The sequence below is a fragment of the Sarcophilus harrisii genome, chromosome 2 (assembly GCF_902635505.1).
Source record: "Sarcophilus harrisii chromosome 2, mSarHar1.11, whole genome shotgun sequence".
NCBI classification, from domain to species: domain Eukaryota; kingdom Metazoa; phylum Chordata; class Mammalia; order Dasyuromorphia; family Dasyuridae; genus Sarcophilus; species Sarcophilus harrisii.
The window spans coordinates 382,833,180-382,842,525 of NC_045427.1; the positions used below are offsets into that span (position 1 = coordinate 382,833,180).

General features: G+C 40.1%; 1 protein-coding gene across 1 annotated transcript; it reads right to left on the reverse strand.

Moving 5' to 3' along the window:
• Positions 1–3,946: 3,946 nt before the first annotated feature.
• RPS14 (ribosomal protein S14) lies at positions 3,947–7,705 on the reverse strand. The gene is made up of 5 exons (XM_012551806.3): positions 7,602–7,705; positions 5,167–5,317; positions 4,918–5,079; positions 4,435–4,511; positions 3,947–4,061 (listed from the first exon to the last, which is right to left on the reverse strand). Exons 2-5 carry the CDS (start codon positions 5,313–5,315, stop codon positions 3,994–3,996), a joined length of 456 nt encoding a protein of 151 aa, XP_012407260.1. The 5' UTR covers positions 5,316–5,317; positions 7,602–7,705; the 3' UTR covers positions 3,947–3,993.
• Between the last annotated feature and the right edge of the window lie 1,641 nt (positions 7,706–9,346).

Sequence of the window (9,346 nt, forward strand, 5' to 3'; positions counted from 1 at the left end):
CTGTTTTTCCAATTTTCTTATTCACAGGACATAAACAAATGTATAGGCCCTTTATTTATCCCATATCCTATTTAAAAGGCTTTAGCAGTTGGTAGATTAAAGATTGCGAAAATGGTCTGAGGCAGGACAACAGGAAAATGTTCAAATATTGAGCCTAGAATGGACTTGAGGTGTCACCTTGGTAACCGTGATACTCTAGCATAATCTTCCTTTCTGAATCCAGACTCAAAATCATGGGGGACTTTCACGGGTCATGACTTTAGCAGCCTATCTGGTTACTCCATGGGTAACAGCCTTCTGAGCTTCCCAAGCGCAGCAACCCTTTTGGCTTCCTCAAATTTCCCATCTGCCTGGCTACAGATGACATCATACCCTGCTAATTCACTGACTAGTTGCAGGACACGTTATTTGGGGGTCACTGTCTAAAAGCCCTAGTTTGCAAGAAAGGAGGAGGGTAGGGATTTTGTCCCCTTGGCCTACCTCCTGAACAATGCTTGCATGGGCTTGAAAGGCTCCACTCGGCACTATCTTATTTTCCAAACCAAAAGACCCTTCCCCAGCTCCCAAGCTCCAGCATAAGCAGTTTTCACGTTAAAATGTAAACCCTTTCAGGGCAAGAACTGCTTCAGCTCTTTCAGCACTTAGAAGTGCTGGCCTAGCAAACTTAGAAATTGCTTTGTAACTCCTTTGTGCTTTCTCAGCGCCAAGCACGAAACCTTCCACTAAGTTTAAGAAGTGTTTGTTGGATTGGATTTAATTTAATCAGGCATAGAATAACAGTTCCCATCATCTTTTAGAAAAATGAACCAGTCTTATTGAAACAAGGATTTCTTTCCACTGCTCTTGGCTGAGTCATCAGTACAAATTGTCCTCCTCCTCCTGCTCCCACCCTCATCACTGCTGTCATTTATCCATGCCAGGTGTGTGATACTTCCCATATTCATCCTTTATTTGCCTTCTCTCCCAGGGAGCTCTAGCAGTGGTCTCTCAAGTAGAGTACATGTATCTCAAAGGCTTAAATAAGCATGGCTTGTTAAATGCACACAACGCAGCTGGGGTGCAAAAAAAAAAAAAAAACTACCTTATTTTCTTAACCTAAAAATAATCAGTTTACTAATATTTAATATATGAATTGACATTGGAGCACTGATTTGGCTCATTCTTGGAGTCCTCACAAAGTATGGGAGGGAAGGTGAATTCAGTTGTGCCCTTATTCCTGTTCATTGTATTAAAAAGTATTGCAAATTACATGTGCTTGATTATGTAATTTCTAGATAGTATTATATAGTTTTTACTAAATTAACTAGCCCTTGCAAAATAAGTGGCTTTAAAATATTCCTGCAAAGAAATTGGAGATTGAAGATACTAATTTGAGTACAAGTAAACCGGAAAATGACAGAACTGACATTTTATTCCAAGCATAGGCTTTGTTAGCCAAGTTACAAAGTAAAATTAATGACGTGATCTAACAATTCAACAGCCCCCTCAAAATTATCTGGAAAATATTTTTTACTCATTTTATAATTTAATAACAAATCTTGCAGTCGAGTGTATTGTACTTTGATATTAACTAATGATAGTATGAAGCCATGATTAGCAAGACACTTAATATGCTAGTTACCAAAGATGACAGGTTATCTATAGACTTCTTTCTGGAAAAAAGGTAACAACCATTTATTAAGCATCTTCTATATGCTATGTGCTCTATGAATAGTATCTGCTTTGTCATCCAAACTTATCTGGAAATAGAATTTTCTAACCTGTTTAAAATCTCCCAATTTTAGTGGGTTTTTGGAATCATTTGTTAAAAATGGTTAAAAGACAAAAAAGGAAAACACAGCAGCTTGTTTACAGTGGACAGTGCTGGAATCAGAAAATCTTACATGCTTGCTCAAATCTAGGGCAAGTACCTCAATCTGGGCCTGTTTTCTCACCTCTAAAATGAGGATATAAAATTTAGGTGTATATATACACACACGATATATATTTGAAACCATTACATAACTATTTCAATTAATTCCTATTATCAGGAATGATGGAAATCTGAATAGCCTACAATTAAGAAAAGGACTTCAAGGGTTATAAATCCTTTCTTTGTATGTTGTTTAATATAGCCAAATGACATGAAAAAAAGCACCGATTTAAATTCAGAACCACTTTTAAAATTACCATTAAAATGAAATGACATTGCTCTGAAAATATAACTTTTTTATTACTTAAAATTTAAAAATTGCTTAATCTCTATCCCTTCTAAGTTTTGTCCATATTACTATAGTACTGCATGTGCTTTATAAATACACAAGTGAATGGGGGGGGAAGGAAGGGAAAATAGGATGCTGAACAAATATTTACTCAGGAGTTTACAATAAAAAGTTTAAACTGGTTACTTTTCTGTTACCATAATCATTTCTGTATCTGTTGGTCTTTATTGAAGTGCTACCCATACAGTTACCAGATTTTCCCTATCTTTAAAAAGAAAACTAATTATAGTGGCAAGAACACTGAATTTGTTCAGGAGACCTGGAAACAAATTCTTTGACACTATTTAACTAAGAGAAATTACACTGGGTTTTCAAATTAAATGAGAATTTTGCAAACCTAAGTGCTACATAAACGCCAGCTATTGATTGCTATTCTGACCCTCACGAATGTTTCAGAGCCATATTTCAAGCACTGGTCTCATCTCTCCAAGTTTCAATGACACTCATTAAATTTTAAAGTATCAAGTCACCAGAGGAGTTACCCAATATTTGCATAGTTTTCCCATTAATTACTTGATTTTTTTCTTCTTTGACATCCTTAGACTAGTTTCCTTCCACGGGAACACAAAGTTAATGACTTCAATGTGGTCCATGTTCTCTAATCATTTGCTTTTTAAACAGCTATGGGGACATGGAAGTTAAAACTTACTTTTATGGAGCTGACAGTCTAAATTTTAATGTGGATCATGAACTATGCAAATAAAACTAATCTTTTTTGTTGGTTTACCTCTCCCTTCTACCTCAAAATGACATCCCAGAGACTGCCTTGATTTTCTTACATCCCACCTCTGAATGTGAGTTCCTTTCTAAAACTGGTCCTGAGTTTTCTGAAAGCAGGACCGGGTTTTGTTCCACTTTGGTAACATTTAGCAACAATACATAAATGCCAACTTTTATTGCCTAAGTTCTGTGACATCAGTAGTATAAATCCCATTCCTAAACTATCAGCAGCTGGGACTGACACACCAAAATGGGCTTTCTCCCTGTGACAGGTTAAGGTAAAAGCAATCCCTGCTCCTTAATCTCCACCATCTCCTTGAACCTCATCTTTACTTTTAGGGTTAAAGACACAGTTAAGATGTGACTATAGAAATGCTGAAGAAATAAGCCTTACTTGCTATGCTTCTGAAGAGTGCTCTCTCTCCTTTGGACATTAGTTTCCAAAACAGTAAATAACAATGAGTTTTTTGCATTTTAAAACAGAAAAGAACCTTGGAATATAACATTTCTCTAGTGTTCCAAAGATTTAAGTATGATTCCCATTTCATTCCTTCTAACAAACTTTAATATAGTTTGAAACTTTGTGGATCATTTAATCCAACACCTATAAATCTTTATGGGAGTCAGGGTATAACATACTCACAGCCCAGTATAAGAAAAGCAAAAAACACCAGGCGATGTTTAAGAGTAAGTTTCACATTACAATAGTTAGCAATGCTAAATGTAACTTAGAATTAACAATCAAACAGAAAGTAGTACTAAAGCACTAATTTTTAGTCAAGCAATTCTGACTGGTCAGTTTTTTTTTTTGACCTTTTAATATTAGTGATACTACTGTTAAATCGCTTTCCCTAATTAATGCCCGGACATGGGCCCTAAACCAAACACAATCTTTGTGAGACAAGACACACACTTCAAAGCAGATGGCATCAGAGTATGCCATTTGAGAACACCAGAGGCAAACAGACCATTGTTACACTTTTATTGACAAAAATAATCCATCAAATGACATTCACAGACGGCGACCACGGCGACCACCCTTTCTGCGAGTACTGTCAGAGGGGATTGGAGTGACATCCTCTGTGGAAAGGAAGAGAGAAAACATGTTTTTAGGACCTTACAATAATACTAGGAAGTTTTCAAATATATAATAACTAATACTAGAGTTGTAAGAGACCTCACAACCCTCTAAAATGGAATCGAACACAACGCAGAAAATAGAAGAACTAGATCAGGCAAAAGAAAATCAGAATCCTGCTGAAAAAAGAAGGGAGGGGAGGAGAACACATTTGGTGATGAAATGTTATGTGACATTCCTTCCTGGTTCTGTCTATCTCATCAGAACCAGTACTTTCAATAGACAGTCATCTACCTCTGAACAGAACTACAGGTAATACAATCAGGTTCTCCTTGCATGCAATCATGTATAAACCACAAGAAAGGAACAACTCACCAATCCGCCCGATCTTCATTCCAGAACGTGCCAGGGCCCTCAGGGCTGACTGTGCGCCAGGGCCAGGTGTCTTAGTCCTGAAAAAAGTCATCAAGTTAGGAAAAGGTTCTTAAACTATTCCTGAGCTAGGAGAATAAAACTTAAAAACACCTGCTTATCACTATGGGCTCCAATTGTATGTGTGATATTATAGAGCATTTCATGGTTAGAAGGGACAGTACATATACTGCCTCATTCCATCCTCACAACATCCTGGTAAACAAGGAGGTTATAGAGGAAGGATGACTAAGATCCCTATTTAACAGACCTGGACCTAACTAGGGGACCAAAGTTTGAATTCTAGTTCTTTTGTTTACTATTTACGTAGCAGGGAGCAAGTCATAGTGAATGAGGGAAAATGCTAGATTATAATTAAGTGGGTAATAAGTTTTTTGATTACCAAGAAGCCATACCATCTCACTGAAAACACCAAGGAGCACACACCTGTTTCCCCCTGTGGCCCGAAGTTTGATGTGAAGGGCAGTGATGCCCAGTTCTTTACACCTCTGAGCAACGTCCTGAGCAGCCAGCATGGCAGCATAGGGAGAAGACTCGTCTCTGTCAGCCTTGACCTTCATCCCACCAGTCACTCTGCAGATGGTTTCTCTGCAGACAAAGACATTAATCAAAATTCCTGGTCTCATTTGAGGCGAAAGACAAAAACCGCAGTGGGTCCTTTACCCAGACACTCACTTGCCAGAGAGATCAGTGACATGAACAAAGGTGTCATTGAAGGAAGCAAAGATGTGGCAGACCCCAAACACATTCTCTCCCTCTGCAACCTGAGGTCCAAGGCTGATGACCTGTTCTTCCTTCTTTTCCTTCCCCTTGCGAGGTGCCATTTCTGGGCAAAAGAGAAAAATACATGTTCAAATATGGAAAATACAGACCATTTTTATGTAAACATATCCTTCACACAAAAGCTTAACAGTCAAGAAACACAATGTTTAGTTTGGAGTGACTATACACTCGCATCAAAAAACATCTCCAAGACCTCTTCTACAACTAGGGAGACAGACCCAAAGACAAGCAGTGACTTGCCAAAAATCTCACAGGGCATGAACAACTGAACTTAGACTGGAACCCAGGTCTCACTAGACAACTGCTTAATTGTTTTTTTCCTTCTTTAGCTGGTCCTACCCCCAGTACCAACTGCCATTAGACTGGCTTAAATCTTCAACACTAAGAATTTCTTTGGGACCCATTATGTGGCAACATACAAATGCAACAGTCCCTACCCTCAATAAGCTTTCATTTTTATGTGGCATTTGGGTCAGAAAATAACCATAGAATAAGAGCTCATGATGAAGTGTTTCTGGTTGCCATAAGAGTTCAGTTCCAAGAAACCGTGTATATGTAGTAGAATTGGAGACTTGGTCCCACTTCTGAACCTACCTCTTTCAAAGGGAACTACATAAACATAAACCAGTATTATCTGCTAGATTGGGAGCTTCTCAAAGACAAAAACTGTCTTATTCATCTTCCCCATAACCTAGTCTAGGAAAGTCCTTTGCACATAGGTTCAATGACTTAAGAGTTGAAGGACCCAAGTGATCATCTAGTCTATCCCCCTAATTTTACAGATGGAAGCTAAGGCCAGATTAAATGATTTACCCAAATATGCATATGTGGCAACTGTCTAACTTCAGTTTTCTGAATTCAAATCCAATGTTTTTCTTACCTTACCTAGCCTTCCAAATCCAAATTAGTTTCATCAGCATACTAAATTCGCAGAACAGCTCATCTAAGAATACTGCACTCTACTACAGATCTGACTTGTTTTGTACTTCCAACTTAAACCCTTTCTGGTCCATAACTGGGTTTACAGACTCAGTCTTCAGGTGTTCAACAAAGTCAGTGATAGAAAGTGTCTTCTATCTAATTAAGCCAATTCTCAATTGATAAATGGCTTAAAAATAGTTCTCTGAAACTCAAGCTATTTGAGAAAATATCTCTAACCATTACATTGGTTAAGAAAAGATGAGAAAAAAATGCTCTAAACCACTGCCGATTAGAAAAACTCAAATGAAAGCAATTCTAATTCTACCTCATACTCACCCCGAAGAGCAAACACATGAATAAAAATCACGTGTTGAAAGGGCTGTAAGAAAACATTGTTGCACCTATAACATGTCTAGAAAACAATTAGGAATGTGATTAAAAAAAAAATTTTTTTACAAGGCCATGACCCTGTTAATCTACTGCAAGGCCCATGGCAAAGCAAAATTTATGGCAGCTCTTTCCGTCCTGGCAAAAAACCCCTAAAACTAAAGGATCGCCCTTCCTCAAGAAACTGTGGTTCAATGGGATACCATTAAGCAGTAAGAAAGGAGAACTGAGGCAGAGCCAAGCTGTAACCATTTTGCTATTAGCTCTATTATAAAAACGAATGACTGAGACGCAAACTGATCAAGAATAAAATAAATAGAAACCCAGATTACAGAGTAACATTAGCACCGGAAACGCTGCGAACGCTGTAGCGCTACGAGGACCACTCACCATGCCAGAGAATAATCCAGAAAAGCGTGATTTGTTTTGCCTAATTATGGATCGTTACAGACATTTCTGCTTTGTGATGGGGCGAGGAGGGAAAATGGGTTTTGGTCACTTAAAAAAAGGAGGCGGACGGCTGCTATCGACGAAAAACGCCGCGCATTTTGTTCTGGGTCACTCACTGTATCAAACCATTTCGCTCTGTGACGAGACACCTCACCAAGCGGGAGCCCTAAGCGTAGGGAACGTAAAACACACACGCGTACCCGAGCTGAGCTCTCATCTCTGGGGATTTCTCCCAGCACTGACAATTTGCTGCAAAAATCCTCCTTTCCACGTGTACTGACTCCCCTCCCGGCCCCAGGTTGCCCCACGCAGCCTTAAGGATCTCCCAGAGTCAGGGCCCACGTTCCGCAACCTCTGGTCCACCAGGCCTCACACCCGCACTCCCCCGTCGCGATCCTCCCCGAGCCTCAACCCCCCCAGTCCCCGGAACTCGCGCCCTTCTTCCCACAAGAAATCGGCGGCGATAAAGGGCGAACAGCCCCCGCTTCTCCCCCGAGATGCCTCCGGACCCACCCAAGGCTTCTAGTCGAAGGATGGGGACAGATGGAACGGAGGCCGCAGTCCCTTACCTGCTGCTCCGCTTGGGCCGCCAACACCGGAAAGGGAAAGCAGAGAGTCACGGGGTCCTGGATCACCTGCGATTACCCGGAAGTAGTACGTCAGAGAGCCGGAAGTGAAGCAAAGAACTAAATTCTTCTCATTTCCTGAAAATAAAACTAAAAGTTACATCTTAAAAGGACACGAATCATTTTCTGGGCGTCGGGAAAAGGGATATTTAAAGAATTTTGGGGTATTATTTTTATAACGTCATAAGGGAAAAGGAAGAGGCGTATCCTAAAATGGCGACGCCCAGCGGGCTAGATCAAGATCCTTTTCCAAGATGGCCGCTTCCATGCCTAAACTAGTTCTTCCGTACATTTCCCCTCCCCCCCCCAAGCAGAGGAGCAATAGAGACGTTAAAACCTAAAGTAATAGAGAGGAAAATTGTGATTTTTATAGCTATCAAAAATAAATCTTTTTTTTACAGTTTCTTAATGTCCACAAAGCAATTTCTTTACAACATGTATCTGGAAATAATGTATCTTTTTTCTTATTTTACCCATTTAGCAGAGGAGGTCACTTGAGATCCAGAATAGAGAAATTAATTTCTGAATATCGGGCAACTAATAAAAGTCAGAGTCAAGACTGTAATTTTACCATAAGTTCCAGGACAGCAGTCTATCTGCTTTAGAGAGGGGGGGGGTTTCTCATAGAGCTTTCCCCACGCCAATGAAATCACAGGTCCGGGCCAAAAAAGGTTAGGGACATCCTAGATGCTCTCTTAGGTGCTTCTGGGCGCTGATATTCTGTGTCCTCAGGGATTTTTCATTGTCCTGTACTCAAGACTATGAGGGAGACTGAGAACTCCCATCCTAGGGCCATATTTGAAAAATGTTTCTTTTCTGATCCAGGATTCCCATGAAGAATCACAGAATTCCAAGAAAGGATCTTTATCATTTTTCTCCCTCTTTTTTTTAATCCTTCCCACTTCCTTCTCTTGCATCCCCACCCCCACCCCTCCTATCCAATGTCAATTCTACTCCCCCAACCCTTTCTTCAAATCTGCTCTGTCCCAGGCCCTTTGCCTTTACCTCCTTCCCCATTAGCTGAAACCCCTCCTTCTTTCTTTTTTTAGACTTTCGGTGGCCCCTGGCTTTATTAACCATTTCTATGGCACCTTTGTCCCTTAGTCTTCAGCCTCATTAATCTCTGAGAAAGAGCCACTGGATGTAATAGCTGTGGGGCCCTGTGATCCTGAGTCTGTCACTGTGATTGACCAGGATAAGAAACTGGGTCCCTACAGCAGCTCTTGGCTCCCCTAATGCACAAAGAGGAGCTTTTGTTGTTTCTTTATCTTTTTCCCACCCTTAAATGGGGACATTCCCTGAGGCTCTGTTCCCTGCCCTCTTTTCTCTATCCTCCCTCCTCTTTTCTGCCGCGGTTTCAACTTCTGCAAGTAAGTCACTTCTAAGACTTACAAATCTTTATCTCCAGCTATACTAATCTTTTCCCCAAACTTTAATCCCATATTTCCATCTGTCTGCTAGCATCACTTTCAAACTTTGTAAACTACAAACTGAGTTCTACAGCTTGCCTCCTATACCGGCCTCATCTTTTATATACTGGCCCTATAACTTCTTAATTCTTCAATTTCCCTCAGCCTCTATATCCAGCTGGTTGCCAGAATTTCATCTCTCCCAACTCCCCATATTTGGACTCCATCCCTTCTTCATTTACACAATCACTTCATTCCTCTCACCTGGATGATTGAAAT

Bases quoted from the DNA above. Each gene is read 5' to 3' on its own strand.
- RPS14 (XM_012551806.3), bottom strand. From the start codon at position 5,315: ATGGCACCTCGCAAGGGGAAGGAAAAGAAGGAAGAACAGGTCATCAGC. The intron at 5,080-5,166 runs GTGAGTGTCTGG...CTTTGTCTGCAG, and splicing joins GTCACTGATCTCTCTGGCAA to AGAAACCATCTGCAGAGTGA. The intron at 4,062-4,434 runs GTGAGTTGTTCC...TCCTTTCCACAG, and splicing joins AATGAAGATCGGGCGGATTG to AGGATGTCACTCCAATCCCC.